General features: G+C 63.1%; 1 protein-coding gene across 2 annotated transcripts; it reads right to left on the reverse strand.

Annotated features, from left to right (window-relative positions):
- Positions 1-1,950: 1,950 nt before the first annotated feature.
- GRK2 (G protein-coupled receptor kinase 2) lies at positions 1,951-21,005 on the reverse strand. Of its 2 annotated transcripts, none has more exons than XM_081797695.1 (21): positions 20,793-21,005; positions 10,788-10,864; positions 8,961-9,034; positions 8,747-8,848; positions 8,550-8,624; positions 8,362-8,423; positions 7,511-7,562; positions 7,115-7,206; positions 6,625-6,724; positions 6,452-6,530; positions 6,232-6,362; positions 5,876-5,970; positions 5,694-5,801; positions 5,428-5,494; positions 5,054-5,154; positions 4,440-4,506; positions 4,264-4,359; positions 3,900-4,062; positions 3,604-3,740; positions 3,390-3,500; positions 1,951-3,282 (listed from the first exon to the last, which is right to left on the reverse strand). In XM_081797695.1, exons 1-21 carry the CDS (start codon positions 20,903-20,905, stop codon positions 3,118-3,120), a joined length of 2,067 nt encoding a protein of 688 aa, XP_081653821.1. In that variant the 5' UTR covers positions 20,906-21,005; the 3' UTR covers positions 1,951-3,117. The 2 variants fall into 2 exon arrangements, with proteins under 2 accessions (XP_081653821.1, XP_081653820.1); XM_081797694.1 differs by having other exon boundaries at positions 3,390-3,503; positions 20,793-21,004.
- Positions 21,006-22,093: the final 1,088 nt, after the last annotated feature.

Below are 22,093 nucleotides of genomic sequence, written 5' to 3' on the forward strand. Positions count from 1 at the left end.
CACCGCACAGATCCCTTTTGCGGAGGCTGCGCTTTGCTGCCGGCCTCAGGAAAGGAAGGAGAGTTTCGAAATCAGGGCCGGCCCCTCCACCCACACCGGAACTGGAGTGCAGGCCTCAGCCGCCTGAGCTCTGTCGTTACCCCAGCCTCAGCCTGGGGTCGGGTGTTGGTGGGTGGTGAGGCAGCCACCAGGCTTGGCCAAGACTGACCCTCTGGTCTCAGTCTCCCTATTGGTAAAATAACTAACTACATATTTTTTCTAGAAGTTTGAGCTGAGTCTCTGGGCTGGGAGGGCTTGGTTGCTGTTTTCACCCTGCCCTCTCAGTGTGGGTAGGCGGCTCCTGTGCTATCTGGGATCTTTGCCACTCTGCCCTGTGGTGTCATCAGGTCACTGTGAAGTCCTTGGCTCTAGAGCGCCTCGAAGGCCTCTGACTGTCCAGAACTGGACATCCGGCCACACTGCCCCGCGGCAGCCCTCTCTAGCCTCCACCTTCCTTGGAAAGGGCTCTCCCCTCCCCCAGCTTCTTCAACCCAAATCTAAGGGTTCTCCTGCCGGGCCCCTCCTGATTTCTGCAGTCTTGCACACAACTCTCCACTGGCATGAATCCTAATTCCACTGTCTCCTCAGCCCTCTTCCAGGGCCCCTTCTCCCTGTCCAACCCCCAAGTGGGGCGTCCCCCCCGCTGAAAGCCTGTTTCTACTGTCACCCCGACGCCGTCCCCAGGACTGCGTTTCAGCTTCCTCTGGGACATCTCTGTGCCCGGTGTCCTATGCTATCCCATTAGCATTACCTAAAACCAGATCTGGTCACATTCACCCTCTTTCCCCCAGGCTGTACTCCTTGGCGGTCCTCTGAATGTGCCATAGACCTCCCTGTGGGCCCTCTTGGACTCCTACCTCTCTGTCGTCCCCAAGTGGGGCCCATTCCTGGTGGGCCGTGTTCTTCCTCTCCTTGCATTTCTTCCCTGGACAAGCAGTGGCCCCTAGCCTCCCTCCCTGCTTCCTATCCTTTGCCTCCCTCCCTGCATCATGGGCATCGATCAGTCCGCCCTCATCACCCAGCCTGTCCAGAGCCTTCAGGGATTCCCAGAGCCTATCCAAGTTCAGACCCCACGTCCATTCACATCTTTATCACTAAGTGCGCCCCGGGCTCTGGGCCAGGTTTAGCCTGGTTTTCAGGGCCTCCCAGGCTGGCTCCTTCCCACAGTGCTCCTAACCTAAGCCACTCCTGACTGCCTGGCCATTCCCTGCATCCGGAACATCCTCCTCAACTCCCCGCCCCAGTGCTGCGGGCCCAGCTCACAGGCCTTTCCCTCCTAAGACTCAGCCTCTACTTCCAGGGCCCCCACCCCCAGCAGCCTTCGTGCACGGAGGCCCCCCAGCCCTGCCCAGCAGAGCCCCGCATGGAGTGGACAGCAACAGACATCCCCTAGAAGGGCCTGAAGGGCGAGGACGTGGGGGGAACGAAGTTGAGCAGAGCCTCCGGGTAAAGGCCCAATGCTGAGGCATCCCTCAGGCCTCAGGGACCCTTACAGGGCAGCAAGCCAAGAGAGGAGGCTAAAGCCAGGCAGGTCCAAGGGCCCAGAGGCTGCCGTGTGACCCCCAAGAACAGAGGTGCTTGTCGGACTGCCCAGAGGGTGTCCTCAGCACAGTGCCTGGCGAGCTGGTGTGCTCAGCCAGCCAGTCCACATGGGACACCAAGCACGAACTGCAGGCACCTCTTCCTGCTTCCCTGGAGAGCGGGCAGAAGACCCCTTCTGCTCCCCTGGGGTGGGAGGACGAGCTGGGGGTGGGGGGGTGGGAGAGCAGTGGAACCCAAAGAGGGGCGGGGCCAGTGCAGCCTGGCCCTGGATGCCTGCCGTGGCAGTGGAGGGGACCCGGTGCCACCGAGACCCGGCCCAGTGGTAGCTGGAAACGGTCATTGGGCACAGAAGAATCAGACACAGCCAAGTCAGGCACCATTTTTTATAAAAACGCATAGTCTCATTTTCCACTCTTTAAAATCACATTCAAAAATCGGCAAAGGAACACCCCGGGGAGAGTAGATGGGAGGGGAGGGTGCGCCAACCCAGCCCCGGGGCGGAGGGGGGTCGGGGAGAGGGCGCGACACCACACAGGGCAGTGCGACTGGCACAAGGGGACATGCGGCGGGCGGGGTGGGGGGCAGCGGCACTGACAGGACGTGGGGCTCTGGGGCTGGACAGCCCGGGGGCCACACTGACCGGCCGGGAGTGGCGAGGGCTGGCCCCACCTGGCCCCTCTCACTGTGCTGCCCGGCCTGTCCAGGCTGGTCCCCCCCTGGTCCTGGGCAGATGAGGCCTGGCCCAGCCCAGGGAAGGGGGGGTGGGGGGTGGCAGGGGACCTCGGGGCCAGGCGAGGCCAGTGTAACACAGCCCACAGCTGCCTTTCTGTGGTCCCTGAGCCCGGGCGCTTGGCGTGGGAGGAAGGGGGCACTGCAGGGAGGGGAGCGGGACCTCTGCCAATGCCACCCTCCTGGCCGAGCCCCTGGGGCTCCGCGGACTGTGGGGATGGAGGCAGCCAGCCAGTGACATAGGGGTTCTTCCCGAGCAAGGGCACACGAGCTCAAGTCGCTGTGGCGAGGCCCTGGGGTCAGGGAGATCATGGGCCCCTCCTCCACCAACCGGCCGGAGGACAGGACAGTGCAGGACTGTGCCCCTGGCACAGGAGGGGCTGCGGTGGGAAAATTCAAGTAGTGTCCCTGTGCTGCGGCCTCCCCCGGGGTGGGGGACGCTGGGCCACCCTCAGAGCACAGCCCAGAGCCTGAGGGGGCACAACCTGGTGTGGCATCATCCCCGGGGAAGGGCCAGGAGGGCTGCCGGGGCTGCCGCTCCCCCCCCGCCAGCCCCGCCGCCCCTCCACGGGAAGACCCTGGGAGGGGAGGCCCCTGGAGGGTCAGGGCTGAGGGCAGCTGAACAGTGGCTGGGTTGGTGGCAGCAGGAGCCAAGGCAAGCGGGGCCCCCCCCCCGGGGGCTGGGCCAGGCTGGGGCCACAGGAAATCACAATAATTACAAAATAAAACCTTTTCCGCTTGGCGGGAAAACAAATAATAAAAATTCGACAAAATAAATTAGAGGTTTATAAAAGGCGGGCGGGCGGGTCAGAGGCCGTTGGCGCTGCCGCGCTGGACCAGTGGCACCTTGCTCAGCTCCACGACGGGCGAGCGCGGCTTGTTCTTCATCTTGGGCACGCGCTGCACCAGCTGCTGGGCCTCGCGGTAGGCGTCGCGCAGCTCCTTCTTCCACTGCACCAGCTCAGGGTCGCTCTGCGGGCACCGGGGGTGGGGGGGTGGGGAGCGTCAGGCGGGGGGCTGCCCTCCCTCCAGGCTCGGTCCCCAGCCCACGCCGCCCCCTGGCGCCTGGCCCCACTCACGTCACACTGCAGCACAAACTGTTTGCCACCGCGGATCTTGAGAAGGAGGCACTTCCGCTCCTTGATCTGTGTCTCCTCCACGGACTGGATCTCCTCCATGGTCAGCAGGCTCTGCTGCAGGGCGGTGGGGGGGGGGGGGGGGGGGGGGCGGTGAGGACGCAGGACCGGAGCCCCCCCACCCCCACCCCCACCCCGCCCCCAGCCCGCTTCTCACCGGGGCCTCGCCCTCGCCCCGCCACTCCAGCCGGTTGGGGAACAGGTAGAAATACCGCCGCTGCCACTGGGTCAGGAAGGGATTGCCCATCTTGGACATGTAGCCGTGCATGATGCAGTCCTTGCCCAGGGCGTAGTCTGACGAGGAGAGGGAGAGGCGGACTCAGCCCGGCCCGCGCGGGGTCTGAGTCCGTGTTCGGCCGCGCTGGCTGTCACCTCGGGTGGCTTCCCGAAACCCGAGCCTACTTCTCGTCTCTAAATGAGCAGTGGGTGTCCCCGGCAGCCGCGAAGCCTCACCTTCCTCGTGGCCCAACTGCTTGTTTTTGGTTTTCTTGCGGGCCTCCATCCGGTCCGTCTCGGCATTGATGGTGTCGAAGACCGTCTCAGCCACCTCCTGCTGCCACCGCTCGGAGATGGTGAGGGGAAAGTTGCGGTACAGCTCCTGGTCACTGTCCAGCAACTTCGATGAGGGGACAGGGCAGGGACACCCGTCAGCCACAGGGCTCCCAGGCGGCAGGGGGGGGGGGGTCGTCTGGTCCAACAGCCCCCCACCCCCACACCGGGCATATCTGGGGAGGAGGAGCCCGAGGCCCAGCCGCTGATGGAGCCCGGCAGGCCAGGATCAGGGCTCAGGTGGGAGAGGCCGGGGCAGGCCTGGTACCTTGATTCCTTTTGTGTCCTCCTCGTCAAAGGAGCCAATGTCAAAGGCGTCAGCAGCGTTCACCTCCCCTCGAGGGGGGATCAGCGGGGGAGGGTACTGCGGCAGAACACAGGCTGGGCGTCAGCACCGGGCGGGGGCCTCTGGGGCGCCCGCCTGGCCCCAGCCCTGGCTGGTACCTTCTGCAAGAAGACCATCTGCCAGTCCAGGGAGCGGAAGAAAGGGCTCTCCTTCACCTCCTGGGCCCTGTGGGGAGATGCGGGCCATCAGGTCGTGGCGGGGGGGGCCACATCTGGGCGCTGGAGCAGGTGACCCAGGCTAACTCCTGGGCCAGCCATTCTTTGGCTCCGTCACCTTGGGCAAGTTCCTTAAACTTCAGCCTGTTTCCTCATCTCTAAAACGGGGAGAGCAACAGTTCCCACACCCTAGGGCTGTTGTGAGTTTTCACATTTGTAAATCTTGCAACATCATGCCCAGCACTCAGTAAATGTTTAATAAACACCAAAAGCTCTTATCATCATCATTATCGTCATCATCTTTGTTACAGGGGCCCCTTCTGGAAGCCGGTCCCCCGCCAGCTCCGGCAGCTGCAACCCCAGGCAGCCCTGCCCCGAGAACACTGGACGGGGCTGGTCACACCCTAGCCCGTGAGCTCCTCAAAGGAGGCTGGCACCAGGAGGGGGATCTGGTGATGGGACACAGGCCTCATCCTCAGGCCGGCCTAGCGGCATGCCCACACGGCCCTGGCAGGGAGGGAGGGACTGAGACAGTGGCCCTGGCCTCAGGCACTCACCCTCGGCCCAGGCAGCCCAGTCTCCGGTTGACATCCCTCTGCAGCAGCCCCTCCAACAGGGAACGGAGCTCGGGGGAGAAGGAGTCGGGCAGCTCCACAGCCTGCAGGGAGGAGCGGACGTTGGCAGGGGCCGAAGAAGAGTCCTGGCCCCCGGCAGAGAGACAGCGCCCAGCTTCCTCACTCACCCCAGCAGGCATGTTTGTTCTGACAACACAGGGATGGGGAGCCTCTGGGGCAGGAGGCCAGAGTAAGGATGAGTGGCCCGAGTTTGTTGTTCGTTGGTGAGAACCAAGAGTCCAGGACCCAGACACGCACGGGAGACCCCAGCCCCACCCTGGCCCCCCGTGGACTCCACCCAGCCACCCTACACTCACCATTGTCAACGTCATGCGATCAATCTCATGCTTATCTTTGGTCTTGTGCTGCCGGAAGGGACTGTGCCTGGACAGGAGGCACAAGGTCAGAGGACAGGAACGGGGAAACTGAGGCAGGCAGCAGCAACGATCCTCATCTAAAGCCAGGGACGGTGCCACCCTAACACCCAGGCAGCTGTGGGCCCCCCTCCCCTAGGCCGCTACCTGGACTCGGGAAGAGGTCCTCTCTGTTCCCTCCCACCGCCCGCCTGGGACAGAACACTTACCCCCGCAGCAACTTGAAAAGCATGCAGCCCAGGGAGAACCAGTCAGCACTGCTATCGTAGGCCACGCCCTTCTGCAGGACCTCGGGGGCCATGTACCCGTGGGTGCCCCTGTGGAAGCAAGGAGGCCGTGAGTGGGTCGGGCGGAGGGTGCAGGAAGGGAGAGTGGGGGGCCGGGCACTCACACGCTGGCGTGGGGCTTCTTCTTGGAGAAGTCGCAGGCCAGGCCCAGGTCTGAGATGCGCACGTGGCCGTGCTCGTCCAGGAGGATGTTGGCTGGCTGTGGAGGAAGCCTAGTGAGCTGCCTCCGGGGCGGCTCAGGACACGGTCTGGCCAGGCAAGATGCCAGCTAGGGTCCGGTCACTCTAGGGGGTCATGGGTGTCCAGGGACGAGGCCCTGGGCAGGGTCTTCTCCTTTCCCACATGACAACCAGAATTGTGACAACGGCTCGGCGGCCGGCAGGGTGAGGAAGGGAGTGGCCGGCCGGCCCCCAGAGGCCCTGTGCCCATCACACTGGGGGGGGGGGGTGCGGAGCGTCACCTTCAGGTCCCGGTAGACGACAAAGCAGCTGTGCATGTGTTCCAGGCCCAGGATGATCTCGGCGGCGTAGAAGCGCATATCGGCCTCGGAGAAAACCCCGTGCTGGGACAGGTGGTAGTGCAGGTCCCCGCCTGGGGGAGGCAGCCCCACAGGGGTGGCGCTCAGCTCCCCGGCCAGCCCCCGGGCCCGGGGTCCACCTGGGGCCAGGCCACACACTCACCGTTCATGAGATCGAGGATGAAGCTGAGCTTGTCTGGCGTGTGGAACGCGTACGACATGCAGACAATGAACGGGCAGTCCTAGGAGGGCACGGGAGGGGAGGTCAGCAGGGGCTGCACCCGCCTCCGGAACCAAAGGCTGCTGCGGGAACCAACCCGGGCCCTCCCGGCTCACCCCAGTGCTGACGAGGGACAGCATGATGCGCTCGTTCAGGGCCAGGGTCTCCCCCTGCTTCATCTTGATGCGCTTCTTATCCAGACACTTCATGGCATACCTGGTGGGGGAGAGGGGAGGGGGAGGGGGGATGCCGGTCGGTCAGTCAGTCCACCCGCACCTTCAGTGCAGAGCTCAGGGCTGCACCTGGGGGTCAGCAGGGGCGGGAAGCAGTCCTCAGGGCTCTTGCAGCGAAGACTAGACACTGCAACAAGCATAAGACGCGTCAGAGTCAAGACAGAAAGACGGCAGGAGAAAGTGCTGGTGAGTCAGGGGCTCTGGGGGCCTGTGGGGTGAGGAGCAGCACACACACAGGACGGAGGTAAACAGGGGCCCTCTGCAGAGATCTGCTCACTTGGCAACTGGGGGCCCCAATCCCCACAGACATCCCCAGGGGGCCCTCCCTTCCCTCAGGCACCCCACTCGACACTGGATCCGAGCCGGTGCTCACATCTTGCCCGTGTCGGCCTTCCGGCACCCATAGACCTCGCCAAAGCCCCCTCGCCCGATGATGCGGTGCACGCTGAAGTCGTTCATGGTCAGCTGCGGGGCAGGGGGGGCAACAACAGGGGTCACTGCGGCCTGCCCGGGCCCTGCCTCGGGGCAAAGACACCCAGGCAGCAGGGGGCCAGTCCCATGCCGGAGGGGGGGCATACACAGGGCCCCCCTCACCACGCACTTACCTGCCCTGAACCACCCCCACTGGGATCCTGGCACAGACCCCCCCAGACACCGCCCTGGGGGCTGAAGGGCAGACTCCCCTGCCCCCCGCCAGCCCCGACCAAGCCTGGGGACGGCAAGCAGGGAGGGAGGGAGCACAGTCCTCCACGGCCTCCAGCCCACTCACATGGATGTTGAGCTCCACGTTCTTCCACTGGCAAAACCGTGTGAATTTATCACTGTAAGAGAAGAACCCGGGGCTCTTAGGAGCTTCAGAAAGCAGGCAAAATGATGCCGGGGGCAAGCCTACCCCATATCATGGCCACCGCCTGCGGTCCCGAGCCTCAGTGTCCCCTCCTGGACTGCCTAGGCATAGTGCTGGCCCACGTGGGGCCTGGCCACCTGCTGTCAGGTTTCAGATAAGCTTGGACAAGAGGTCCTCTGGTCTGATCCAGACCTCCTGCTACCACAGCTCTGACAATGCTCATCTCATCCCTGCTTGCACACCTCCAGCAACCCGGCACTCACCTCCCCCCCGCCCCACGCTGAGGCTCCCACTCCACGGCTGCGCAGCTGGGGCCCCTGAAAGCTGTTCTTTACATCTTTACAGCTGAAGTCGGCCTACAGCTCCCACCCACCAGGCCAGCTCCGGCCATGAGGGCCACAGCGGAGGACACTGTGTCCTGTTGTGCCCACGCCTACCATGGCCCCGATGCTTCTTGGGCCCAGCAAGGTGCTAAACAGTCCATGAGAAGGAAAGACACTTAGGTGGTCTCTTGCTCCCTGAAGAATCACCTGGGACTTAGCCCCAGGCTCGAAGATGCCTGGGGCTAAGAAGGGCAGGGCGGGAGTGTGCAGGAAGTGACGGCTGGGAGCCTGTCCGACCTCTGAGGAGTGTCTGTACAGGGCCGCTAGCAGGGCCCAGACACCGGCATGCCCCGGGCCCGAAGCAGGCTGGCTTTTCTCCTGCACGCCATCCACACCCTCTCAGAACAGTCTCTTCCTCACCTTCCCCTCCCGCACGTGCCCAGCTCTCACCTCTCGATGAATTTCTGGAACACATCCCCTCGGAGGTTCTGACAAATCTCTTCAATGTATGGCTAAGGGAGGAAGCTGGAGGTTGGTGACTGAGCCAGACTAGGAGCTGACCACGCTCCGTGACCTCAGCTGCCCAAGGGTGACCCTGGCTGGGCCGGGAGGCAGCAGGGAATAGGCCCAGTACACACCTGGAAGAGATCCGGAGGCACCTGTTTCTTCACCAGGTGACCCTGGACGTGCTCAGTGGCACTTTTCGAGAAGGGCTGGGGAAGACAGAGGCGGCTGTGAATTCTCCGCAGGGTCCTTTCGTTCCATCCCAGCGCCCAGGCCGCTGTGGGCCGGCCCTTGGGTCTAGGCCTGAGGACAAGCTGGCCGGGGCACTCACATGCGAGCAGGCCAGCAGCTCCTTCATGATGTAGGTGTCGAAGACCTCCCGGCTGCGAGCCAAGCGCTCTTCCTCTGTCTCCAGCTTCTCATATTTCTTGATCTAGACGACGAGATCCCCACAGGTGACATGGAGGCACCAATGCCAGGTATCTTGCAGATTCAATGAACGCAGCCCAACCCCCTCCCCTCTCTCCAGGCAGCAGGGGCCTCACCTCCTCGTAGAACTCCACCAAGGGCTTGGCCTCCTCTAGGTGTTTCAGGCAGAAGTCTCGGAAGAGCAGGTACCCTGAAAGCAAGGGGGTCGGGTCGGGTCACATGGAGCCACACCCCTCAGAGGCCTTCCCTTCATGGTGGGTGGCGTGGGCAGAATGCAGAGGTGGTCTCTGCCCTAGGCAGGGACTGGGCAAGGTGGCCTCCAAAGCTGGCACAAACTGAAGATTCTCAATCCCACCCCTCCCAGAATCTGCTTCCTCGGGGGGTGGCTGGGATGTGATGGGCTCTCTGGGGAGGCGGAGGCTCGGGGCTGGCTCTGGCTGCCCACCCTCTGGCTGCAGTCCAGGGCCTGCACCTGTTGCTCAAGGGCAACACGCCCACTGGGCAGGCTGTGTGGGTGCTGATCCCCCTGGGTCAGGCCAGAGCACAGCAGGGGGGAGGGCAGCCTTCCAGGGGACCTCTCCCTGGACTCCCCCCCCCCCCCCCATATCATGCCCTCTCCATATCTGGCTGATTTTCACAGCAGCCCTGAGAAACAGTTACAGAAACAGACTTCCGGGAGGCCTGTCAGGTGGGCATGAGTAGAACTTGGGGCTCTTCTACCAGATGGGAGGTCCTGGGAAACACAGGCCAGGGGTGACTGGGAAAGGTAAGAGGTGGGACAAGCTACGGGAAGGGCTCCCAGGAGGCCTCCCCCTTCCCTGGGCAGGCCAGACCTCACCCTTCCCAGGGGAATGGGGGCTGGAGGCCTGGCCCCAGAGCAGCCCTGAGGGTTCAAAGCAGAAGTAAGGGCAGTGCCCACTCCCCCCAGCCTCACATGGGGGACCAGGCTTGTGCTGGATGGCTTCCATGCCTCTTTGGGGGCACTGCCTGAGCCCCTCAGCCAGAGCACACAGCCATGTGTGCTCTGGTAAGGGTGGCCTGGACTTCGAGTAACTTGTGGCCTGGGTTTCCCAGTGGGCTAGGGGCTTTCACTGAGGACGCCGCATCTGGCCCTCCAACAGTCCCGGGCAACAGCGCTTCTCAGTCCTAATTCCCAGGTGAGGACACCAACAAGCACAGAGATGTGAAGCGATGTACCCGAGGTCACACAGCACAGACCACGGACCCAATCTGTGCTTCCTGATATACTGACTCCCCAAGACTGCCCTCCAGGGCCTGATCTGCCAGGCCACGCCAGGCCAGGCCCACTCCCATTGCAGAGCTGAGATCCTGCTCTCAGGAAGGCCAGACCCGAGCCCAGAGGGCCTGGAGCCCTGCTTCCCGGAGACCCACCCCAACCCAGCCCTGCCCTGCGGGCCAGGTCTGCAGCAGCGGCTGGTAAAACAAGGGCACTGGAGGAGGAGGAGGATCTTAGGGGCCCGGCCAAAGCAGGTTGCTCACAAAGAGGGCCCATGGGGGCGGGGGCGACGACCACAGCTCGGCAGGCGCCACAGGAAGGGCCCCGCCCCTTCCTGTCAGTTCTACCAACGGCCCGAGCAGCTGTGCCTGCGCCAAGGGGAAGCTGCAACTCTCACAAACAAAAACCCCAAGGAGGAACTTCCCCGGCAGCCCTGGAAGACTGCTGGGCCCCCACCCCCTTCACAGGGCTCCCGGGGCCGACGGCCAGGGGCTGGGAGGCACGCTGGGTCGCGGCCACCCTGGGAGACGGGGTGCTCGCTGCTGCCCTGCCAAACCTCCAGGGAGCGGGGGGAACAGAGGCTGGCCAGCTGGGGGGGCGGGCAGGAAAGCGGCCTCCGGGTCCTCCCGCCCCCACACCCCAGGGCCTGGGCAGCTGGACAGTGGTGGGAGGCCCTCGGGGCCAGCAGAGCTCCGCACGGACTCACCCAGCTTCTGGGAGAAGATCTTCTCAAAGGTCACCTCGCCCCGGTCCTCCAGGTACTTCTGCATGACACTGCGGATGCTGAGAGACAGGAGGGCCTCGGTGAGCCCCCGGGCTCTCCCGGAACGCAGAGTGCCACCGCTGCCTCCAGGAAGGCAGCCACCAGCCTGGGCCTGCCCACCCGTGCTCTGTCCCTCAAAGCTAGGGTGGCCAGCAGGTGGCTGCTCAGAAGTCGGGTCCCAGTACGGCCTCATGCCAGCTTCGGGAAGCCGGCCAAGCCTCAGAAGCCAGGCCTCACCATCAGCAGATGATGGGTAACCAAGATGGGGCCTGACCTGACCGTACAATCCTGCTCGGCCGTAAAGTGGGCCGAAGCGCTGACGTACAGAAATGCTACCACATGGGTGAACCTCAGCGTGCTAAGTGAAAAGAGAGAGTCACAAAAGGCCACGAGTTCTATGATTCCACTTATCTCGCGTGTCCAGAACAGGCAAATCTACAGAGACGGAAAGCAGATTAGTGGGTGCCAGGGGCTGGGGGAACAGAAGAGTAACTGCTAACAGGTATGGGAATTCTTTTTGGGGGGATAGAAACGTTCCGGAATGAGGTAGGGCAAGGGTTGCACAATGCAGAGAATGTACAGGATTGTACGACTTAAAATGATGAATTTTATGTTATGTGAATCATATCTCAAAGTTTTTACACAGTAAAAACAAAACAAAAGCCAAGCCTCAGTTTCTTGTCCATAATGTCTGAATTAAGCATGTGCCCCCTCCCCCGGGGCTGCCTGGGAGGGCAGCAGGGGAGAGGCCACCTGGGAGGGCTGCAGGGGCAGCGGAGAGGCCGCCTGGGAGTGCTGCAGGGGAGAGGCCGCCTGGGAGGGCTGCAGGGGAGGCAGGGGAGAGGCCGCCTGGGAGCGCTGCAGGGGAGAGGCTACGTGGGAGGGCGGCAGGGGAGAGGCTGGCCATCACGGCCACAGAAGCCCAGCCAGCACTCCCCATCCGAGAGCTCACCCTTAACACCAAGGACTGTCTGAGCAGGCGACATGGGGCTATCCTTCATGCCCCAGTGGTACCCTGTTGTCCCCTCCTCCACTCCCCTGGGCCACCTGCAGTCCGGCCCGGCCAGCCTGCCTGTCATGCTGGCCAGCTGTAATCAGTCTGGCCTTCCGGAGCCCGGGCTCCTGAGGAACACTCCAGCCCTGTACTGAGGACCAAGCTGGGCAGGCACACCTGAGCCCACGCAATGCTCACAGCCCTTAGGACAGGAGAGGCCACTGGCAGGCCACTGATAAGACACTGCAGCTGGTGAGGACCAGGGATGAGAGAGTCTGGTTCTGTGCCCCCGCCTCACTGCATCCCTCCTAGAGCCCAGCGCGGGTCACCAGGGCCTGCTGCACATCCTCTACTGGAAGGGTCCATGCACCCCTGCCCTCTAGGCAGGCCCTCCCAGGGCGCAAGTTCTGCATCTGTGGCTCTAAGACACTAGACGGTGTGTGACAAAGCCTGATGGGAGCCACGTGGGAAAGGGAGAGTGCTCTGGGCTGTCAGGAGAGGCTGCGTGGAGGAGGAACTCCGCTGGGTTCCTCCGGGCAAACAGGAAGTGAATAGGTAGCACAGCCCAGGGCAGGTGGGGGGATGTGGGGACAAGCAGGGGAAGACCCAGCCAAGGGTGAGCAAGAGGCTAGCAGGCAGGAGGGGGCTCGGTCCAGAGCAGACAGGAGGGGGAAGCCCAGGTGGGGACGACGCAAGAGGGATGACCAGCAAGGAAGGGAAGAAACAGGGGTGGGAGCAGGCTCAGGCCATCAGGCGGGCGGGAGAACTGACCGGGCCGGCGGGGACAGCAGGCCAGGCCTGCCAGGGTTTCGGCCACGAAGAGGTGCCTGAAGTGAAAGTGCTCCAGGCAGGGCCGGTGCGGCCCAGGGACGCTGCCCAGCCTCTGGGCCTGGGCAAGAAGGCGGGGGAACCCCTGCCCCTTTCCCCTCAGCACTCTCCTTCTCCTTCCACCCAGCCCCCAGCCCCCAGCCCCCCCCCCCCCCCCCCCGAGGCCTCTGCTCAAGTTTGAGCCATGCAAGGAAAGGCCGCGTGGAGCTGTGGGAAGCACAATCCTTCGGCAGTGACTCCCTCCCCCGGCTTCCCGGCCCTCGGAGGCTGAAAGATGCTGTGACATCCTCCAAAAGCTGTCTCCAACAGGAAGAAGGGTGCTGATGACCAGGACAGCCGTCCTGTGTCCCCATCCTCTGACTCTAACCAACAAGGGGAGAGCTCCCAGCCAAGGGCCAGTGGCTCGGTGGCCCCATGCTGCCTCAGAGCCGGTTCCCCTGGGGAAAGCAAGGATGCCCTCTGCCACGTGCAGGGGCTCCGAGGCCAGGATGTGGCCCCCACCCATGCTGGCACAGCCTTCCCTCCTGAGTGCCCCACACCAGCTCACATCCACCAGCCACCGACAAGAACACATCTCCTCAGCTCCACAGGACTCACAGGGACGCCGGGCACTCAGGAGGCCCACTCTGCTTCACACACGGCAGGAGCTCAAAAAACCTTCCCTGGGGCCTGCAGATCAGAGACTGGAGCCCTGTGGTTCCTCTCCCTGTGAGGGAGAGCGCAGGACCTCCTTCAGGGAGGACAGTGGGACTGACCAGGGGTGTGTGGGGTGCAGAACAGCAGCTAGGGCCCAGGGCAAGGCAGAGAAGGCCCGGCAGGGTCTTGAGACCAGGTGGCCAGGAGTTAGGGTCTGAGCCCGGAGCCCTGGGAACCCCACAAGGGCCAAGTGCCTGAATTCTACCTGTGAAGTGGACCAGGAAGGCTGGATCCTCACCACCCCTTGGCTCAGCTCTTGGCACTCCACGTCTGCACCCAATTCTCTGTTTGGGGACATTTTGGTCTATGGGAGGGGATGGACAGAGTAATAAAGTGGGAAAAAAAATATCACAAAACGTCAATCCTCCATGGAGGTGAATGGTCAGATGGTGGTCAGGTGCAGTCAGGCGGGAGGCCCAGACAGGTGGATGCAGATGACAGGCAAAGTGACTCCAGCCCGCAAAGGGTGACGCCACCAGCCCGCTGGGCACGGCCCCTGCGATAGGCACTGGGAAGGCCGCCTGAGCCCCAGACTGGTTTCCAGGGAGCAAGCGAGACTGGCACCAGCTTAGTGAAGACACTACAACGGGAATGCCCACCACGGGACTCGGCGGCCCCCGCAACAGCCGGGAACGGGACTCGCCAGGGAAATGCTCTCTTGACAAGGGCCAGCAGATGAGGGAGCCAGGATGGTCGCTTCTCAGGGAGCCGGCCTCCAGCACAGCCTTCTCCCTTCCCAGGAGCTCTGCTGTGGGCTCAGCCCAGGAAAGAGCAGAAAGTGGGCCCCGGGGGGTCAGACCCCGCCTCCCCGCCGAAGCTGCATGGGACGGCCACAACTCTCTTCCCAGCCCACAGCACTTCACTTTCTTCCTTAAAAAGAAAAAAATGTTTTCTAAATAAAATAAACAACCTCCCCCCACCCAAACATGAGATCAGACTGAGCAGAGCCCTTGAATGGAAGGCCCCCAGAGCGACGACATTAGGGCTTCCTGTCGGTTCTCATGGGGCTGGCAGGTTAGAAAAACGTGTTACGGGACACACTCCCGCCAGGGAGGCAAGTACAGGTTGGCACGGGAGGTGGTGGCGGCCTCCTGGGCTGGGTCACCTCCGTCTCCAACACCCGCTCCCTGATACTGGTGGAGTCTAGACTGGCGACGAGCCCAGGGCAGCGTTCCCACCCCCACCCAGGCCAACAACTCTGATATCCAGGAGCACGTGGCTTCCAGATCAACTCTGCGCTGTCAGGAGAGCCAAATGCCTGCCTCTTCCCCGCCAGAAGGACCCTGAGGCTCCCCGTCTCTCTGGGGAAGGGCCTGAGCTCCAAATGGCTCGCCCCAACCCCCCTCCCCGGAGGCCAGGCCTAGTCACAGACTTTAAACGCCCAGTTTCCCCATCTGTGAAATGAGGATGTCAACAAACTGCTGAGTTTGCCCCCACCGTGCTGGCCATTTAAAAAGCCTGAGAGGACACAAGAGAAGAACTGTCTCAAGATGCCAGCCTTGCTGTGAGAGCTGTCAGCTCATGTCTCCTCCTCCTGGGATCCCACGGCCCGTGCCTCTTCTAGAACGTGATCCCGAGCTACTCGGTCTTCTTTGGGTCTCTGTTCCACACCTCCCACGTCCTATGGCCAGGGGGCCTCCCGACCGCACCGGCCACGGCTGGGGCCAGGAGCACTCCCTGAGTCGGGTGAGGGGCTGCAAGGCCCCTCTGCTCACAGACCAGCCTCACACACTCATGCTGATCTCCCTCGGGGACGGGAGGGGGGGGCGGGCAGAGCCTGGTACGTGCCCCAACAAAGTAGCAAGGGCCCCTTGGCGGGAGGGCCGGCCCTGCCATGACAGGGGGCCGCCTATGGCCAGGGCCGTTGGCTCGGGCCGCAGCTGCTCTGAGGAGCAGGCCAAGCCTGATGCTGAGGGAGAGAGCACGTCCTCCCTCCCAGCCCGGAGGGCGGGCAGAGGTGACAGGACGGCAGGCAGGAAGGTGGTAAGGGCTGTGGGGGAGAACTTCCAGTAGCTTCTGGAACCACGTGGTTCAGAAGAAAAGCAAGGTCCCTTGCTCTGTGGCACCGAGGTCTGGTGAGCTGACCTGGGCCCTCACAGGTGACTCCCACACGGGGTCACAGACAGTAGCTTGTGCGCGGGCTGGGAGGGACAGCAGGGGTCAGGAGCAAACACACTTGTTCTGCTGGTGAAGAAATCTAGGCTGGAAGCCAAGCGGCTTGCCCCGCATCCCACACTGAGTTAGCGGCAGAAAACGAGACAACGTCCAAGTCTCCCTGAGAAAAGGTGTCCCACCGGGCAGGGGCCTCCCCTCGACCTCTGCAGGAGAGCTGGGGACAGGGTCCCCGAGGGCCCCAGACTCGTGCCCAGGCTGCCTTTCCCTCCATCCCCTGCCAATGCTGTGGGCAGCGGGCAGCATCGCTCCCGGGAGGCCGGCACCTGGCGGGCCGGGGCCAAGGCGCCCAAGCTCCTGGGGGACAGGGACGCCGGGGTCGCGAAACCCCAGGACGGTGCAAGCTGGCACGGGGGCCACAGGCCTGGCGGGTCTGGGAAAGGCCGGAGAACAAGCCACGGAGCAGAGGCCGTGGCCTGAGCTGCAGCCCCTCTGTGGCATTTCCGGGAAACCTGGTATTGGGGCGGCAGCAGTAGGAGGAAGTCCCCTGGGGCTTCTTATTAGTATTTCTCAGTGATTCTCCCTGGGGCTCCCAGTGTCCTCGGAGCTTGAGAACAGGGCCACACACCCGATGGGAAAGTCCGAGCCCTGGGCCCGGGAGGAGATGACAATGGCCACCAGGCAGCGCACACACGAGCCCCCCCTCCCCCCGCAGGTGTCCGAAGGACCGTCCCCGGCTCCCACCCGTGCCGGGGCCACAGAGTGGCGCCCCGCGGGGTGTGCGGAAGGGGGCAAGCTGGCAGCCTGGCCACACGTCACGGCTTCTGTACGAACGTGGCATGAGCACCACACCCTGCAATTTGCTATTACGTGAAAAACGCACCAAGAGCAAAGTTCCAGGCCTCCTTGGCCCGGGGTTCCCAGGAAGGGGCTGTCCCCGACCCCGACGGCCTCCAGGGCCCGAGAACGCCCCACTCAGACACGGCGCTGCCGACACTCCAACACCAGAAAACTCGCTCCTGAAACCCTGCTCCTCTGCCCACACAGAGGCTACCCCTGGAGGGAGCAGCGATGCAGAGAAGGAAGGTTATCGTTTTGGAAAAAAGCTGCAGCCCAACAGCTCATTTTTAGGGTCTCTTGCTGGAGACAGAGTAGCAGTACCCAGCACGGAGGACAGTGGCCCCTGGGGGCCACAGGAAGAAGGGGGCAGGTGTGAAGGAGGCCGTGCGTTCCTGAAAGGCTCTCACGTGCTCCTGGCTCCTGCGGTTTGTTCCGTTTGTTCCGAGGCAGGAGCATAATATCCTGGAAGCACCAGGCGCGCACACGCAGCCCCTGGGTGCCCGGGGCGGGGAGGAAACGCGGCTGCAGAGTGCCTACACCTGACGTCACCGGGAATTTACTACTAGGAATTGATCGTGCATTAATAGGACACATTATTCCTGGTTTGACAGAGCCCAGATTCCCCTGCAGATTCCAACCTGTGATGCTCACGCTCCCTTCAAATCCACTTACTGAGGGAATGGCGGGCGGGCGGGTGAGTAACGTAATGGCAAAAACGTGAAGCCCCACGCTCTGGAAAGGAGAACAGATGGGCACAGACCTCCCAGAGACCCATTCCTGAGAATGAGAATGAGCTCAGGAAAGCTGAGCCGACAAGATCACCTTGTTTGGGGAGTGGGGAGTTGAGCTACTACTGGGGTGGAAAGTTCTGGGTGAGGGATAAGGCTGGAAACACCAGGGTTTTGCTGGTGATGGAGAAGTGGAGGGGGAAGGGAGGAAACCTTCCCCTGCACCCCTTCCCTGCCTCCTCCCCCCCAAATCAAGAGCAGGAAGTCCTGGAGGCAAAGAGTTAACAGGAACGAAGAAGCAGAGGAAGAGTGGCCTGGTCTGGGAGACAGGGAAGCCAGAAAGGGGCAGGAAGGAGGAAATCCATGGTGGGGGAGGGACCAGGAAAGAGCCAAGAAAATGGGAGGCTGCAAGAGGCACGCGGCTCCGACAATCTGCTGCTGGGGCTGCCACTGTTACCAGGGAGAGCAGGGGCATCTCCTGGGACTGCCCAAGCGAGGCTCCTCAGCCAGGAGCCCAGAGAGTAATTACACACGGCCTCCGTGGTCATATTAAGCAAATGACAGTAATTACAGGACCGCTGCTGGTGGAGGGAGACAGCAGCTCCTTTGGGGAGCAGCACAGACCACAGGCCGGAGAGCGGAGGGAGCACGGCGAGGGCATCAGGGCAGGGCCGGCCCCTGGCTTCCCCGAGCTGGGAACGGAGGCAGGCGCAGGCAGGAAAAGGGACAGGCCGGTACTGCAGTGGGATCAGAAGCCGGGTCTCCCGTCTTCCAGCTACACAACACTGCCTCCTTCCACGAGAAGGCCGAGCAATGGGTCTGCTTCCTCGGATCCTACAGGGTGACAGAAGGGGAGGACCCTGTGCCAACTCCCAGTGGCGCGGGGCCTGCCCGGCAGCTCCAGCTCCTAGCCCTCAGAAGTCAGAGCTGATGCCGGCCCCAGCTCCAGGCCAAGCACAACCTGGGCACCAGCTGCAGGGAGACCGCCAAGATGGACCACCCCAAGGTGGGAACAGCTCCAAACGGCACCCTGGCAGGAACAAACCACGGCCTTTGACCCGGACCCTGACCTTGTGGGTGAGGGGAAGCCGTGACCCCAGGCACGAGAGCAGCCTCGTCTACGCTCTAGCAAGAGCGGCTCCGCTCTGTCCCAGACGACGGGGTCGGGGCCCGAGCCTTGCGAACCAGGGCCGCTGACAGCCCCGGGGGCTGAGATCACAGAGCCCAGATCACGGCTCCCTGGGCAAGGGGTGCCGGAGGGGAGAGCAGACGTGTACAGGGGTGTGTGGAGGAAATGAAGCATCGCAGGGGGTCCAGAGCCCTGGGTTCAAACTCCAGCTCACCTCCGGGACTAAGCCTCCTCCCCTCCCTGAGCCTCGGTTGCTTCAAGTATTAAATGGGAGAACATCACCTGCCGTGCCTGCTTCCCACAGTTGTGAGAAGAATAAAATGGGAGTAAAAACCGCTTTTGCCAACTGGAAAGTGCTAGGCAAACGTGAGATACAGTCACCATGACGTTCCAGGGCAGGAGGCATTTGACCCACTGGGTGGGCAAAGCACAAAGTAAAAGGTGGCGCGTCCTCTGATGTAGGAGAGGCCTGGCCTTAGCTCAGTGACAGGGACTGCCAGAGCCTCTTCCCATCTCACAGACGTGGGCAATCTATCCAACGCTGTGCTGCTGGATGGTGACCCCATACAAGAATCCATGGCACCTGGCTCTCGGTCTCCTGCTGTTCCCCTAAAACTCACAGCCTGGTTCCAAGCATCACCTAGTCCTGATGTTTCTTGAGCAACTACTACATGCGAGGCACAGCCTTGCCAACTTCACAAGTTGGTTTTTGGATCAACTGAGATGACAGATGTCATAATAAATAATAAATTATTATAATTTCCACCACCCTTCCTATCAGTACCATCACTACCACAGATGGTAAAGGGGACAGGAAAAGAGGAACAGCTCGTTTCTCAGGGTTCTAACACCTGCAGAGCCAACCCGAGGCGGGGCCCCATCAGGAGCAATGCATTCTGGGGAGAGATTACCCAAACACAGAGAGTTCCAGAAAAGGCTCTGCCTGACACTTTGCAGAACTCCAACCTGCAGGAGGGTCTCAAGGCCCCAGCCACCAAGGAGAGCCGTTGTGAGCCCCAGAGGTTGACTCCCCCCGCTTCCTCCCTCGTGGCTTTGTCATTTCTGAACTCATTTTTGTTCTAACTGTCACTGCTCCCTGGACAGCCCCCAGCTGACAGTCAGCCTGGTTCCTGTTTTGAGAAATCTGATTGCAAATGTCTTAGAAAAAAAGGGCCCTAACGGCCTTTTCAAAATGCAGACCAATTTTCCTCTCCCGGGGCTGGTGTTCAGTCAATCCGAAACCCAGTGAACAGGGCACAGAGAAGGGCGCCGGAGAGGTAGGCACGGCACTCCCCGCAGCTTCGGGCTTGGCTTCAAACACTCAGGGCGCTATAGGGTCCCAACCCCCATTTCACGCTATCCACATTTCACAGATGAGAAAACCGAGGCCCAGAAACAGGAAGGGACTTGCCCAAAGTCACATGATGAGACCACAACAGCCAGGACGGGCCCAGGCGCCCAGGCTCCCAGGCCAGCCAGCCTTCCAGCGTGCCAACTCCCAGGCATGAGCAATCATGGGGGGCACACAGCTCCCACAGAGGCTGAACGGCCGGGCTCCCGTGCAGGCCTGCGTGGAAGTAGAAGCCAGAAGCCCTGATCTGGTGACCAGGCACCACCGTGGATTACCTGCGACACCGGGCAAGCCACTCGTGTCTGGGGCTTCAGCTTCCCCACCTGTTCCATGGAGACAAAACCACACCTGTCCTACCTGCTCATGGGCTGCCCTGAGGCTCAAACAATAGGAAACTAGTCGGGAAGCCATGAAATGCTGGACAAGCCTCAGCCATGGTCCATACACTGAACAGAAGGTGCCTGCCTCCCGAACAGTCTAAACTTCCAATCCAGGGCCAGTGACATCAGTTGTCTCCCGGAGAGGCGGCCACCGCGGTCCAGCTGCTGCAGAGGTGCAGCGATGTCCTCTGGCCCACGGCACCCACAGGGCACCACATGCAGGGCCCCCCCCCGGAGGAGGGATTGGAGGACACAGGGGTAGTGGGTGTCTCCCCCGACCCCCACCGGGCCGGGACACACACCACACCCTGCTCCCCACCACCACCCTGACCCTCAAAGCACTCTCAACCCTACCCCAAGCCGGTGACCCGCCAGAAGTGTGGGGAAGACCGGGAAGACTGGCTGTCTCCCCCAAAGCTCACACAAGGGTCGACCAGAGGGGGCTAGGAGTGGGGGTAGTGGAACCCAGGGCGGGGTGCAGGGAGTCGGGAAAGCAAAGGGATGGGTGATGGCAGTCAGGCCAGGTAGACGGTGGCAGGCAGAGGAGGGGGCCGCACGGGGACAGCGGGCGACCGGGAGGGGCACGGAGGGCAGCAGGGGGCCCCCGTGGGAGAGAGCAGGGGCGCGGGGCTGACGGAGGCGAGGGCAGGCGGCGTGTGCGAAGGGAAGGGAGGAAGCGGAGCAGGGGGCACTGCGCGGCGCGGGGAGCCAGGGGGCCGGGGAGCCCCGGCGCCGGGCGCTGCGGCTTCAGGTGCACTGGGCCTGGGGTCGAGGGGTCCGGTCGGGGTCGGCGGGGCCCCGAGCGGAGGCCGGGGCACGGGGTGGGGGTGGGGGGTCAGGGGCCGCGGGCTCGGGGTTCGGGGAGCGGGCCCGGCCGGCGGCCGCCTCACCTGGGCTCGGGCAGCAGGATCTTCTTGCTGGCGCGCGCGGCCGGCGTGGCCTTGCTCTTCTCCATGGCCATCAGGTAGCTCACGTCGGCCAGCACCGCCTCCAGGTCCGCCATCTTGGCGGCGGCGGCGGCCTCTCCCGCCGCTCGGCTCCGCTCCGCTCCGCTCGGCGCGCTCGGCCCGGCCCGGCCGCTCCGTCGGCCTCGGGCGCCGCCGCCCGCCTGGCCCCGCTCGGCGCCCGCGGCTCCGCTCGCCGCGGCTCACAGGCGGCGCCGCCCCATGGCGCCGGCTCGGGCCCGGCCCCGGCTCGCTCCGCTCCCGCCGGGACTGCAGTCGGGCCGCCGCCGCCGCCACCGCCGCCGCCGCCGCCGCCCGCGCCCCGGAGCCGCCGCCGCCTCCGGCCCCGCCTGCCGCGCACAGCGCCAGCGAGCCCGCGAGGGGCCGGGCGGGCGGGCGGGCGGGCGGGCGGCGGCGCCCCCTGGAGGCCGCGCGGGCTGGCCCGAGCCTGACCCCCGGCGGCCGGCGCAGACCCTTTCTCAGACCCGACCCCGACCCCGACCCCGACCTGGGCCATGACCCTGACTCCAGATCTGGAACTCCCCGGGAACCCGGGACCGAAGAAGACCCTGGACCCAGACCTTGACCACAACTCGGATCCCATCTCGGATCCGAGACTCCACAACAGACCCCGGCCCTCACCCCAAGACTTGACACTTCAGAACATGATCTCCAGGACTTGGACCTCAGACCCTGGACATAACCCCTGACTTCTGGACCTTGGTCGAAGTCTACGACCTGACATTAGGCCTGGATAACATTCCTGACCCCAGCCTCCAAACAGGACCCCAAGCCCAGACCTTGGACCACAGTCTTAGACTCTGTGACCTGAGATCACAACACTTTGTCCTGCCCTGGCTCCACACCCAGACCTTGACACTGACCTCAGACCCTCAACAGGACCCCAGATCTAGTTTTTTGGACCATGACCTCAAACACTGATCCCATCCTGGTTACTAACCCCAGCTTTGATTCCAACCCCAGACCCAGATCATGGTCATGACCCTAAACTCTGGACTTGGAGATAAGGACCAGACCTGAACTTGGACCATCAACCCCAGACCAGAGTTCCAGACCAATATCAAGAACTCTGAACACAGACCCAGGACCAGGATATCCAACCAGGGACCCAGTCTGGACCTAGAACACTTAACAAGTCCCCATGAATTTGGGACTTGACAACTGCAGTCAGGCTCCAGGCCTACCCCAGCCCCAACCCTCACCCCTCCTGCTTTAGACCCAGCTCT

This window comes from Leptonychotes weddellii, chromosome 11 (assembly GCF_054177405.1).
Source record: "Leptonychotes weddellii isolate Sample4059 chromosome 11, ASM5417740v2, whole genome shotgun sequence".
Lineage (NCBI taxonomy): Eukaryota > Metazoa > Chordata > Mammalia > Carnivora > Phocidae > Leptonychotes > Leptonychotes weddellii.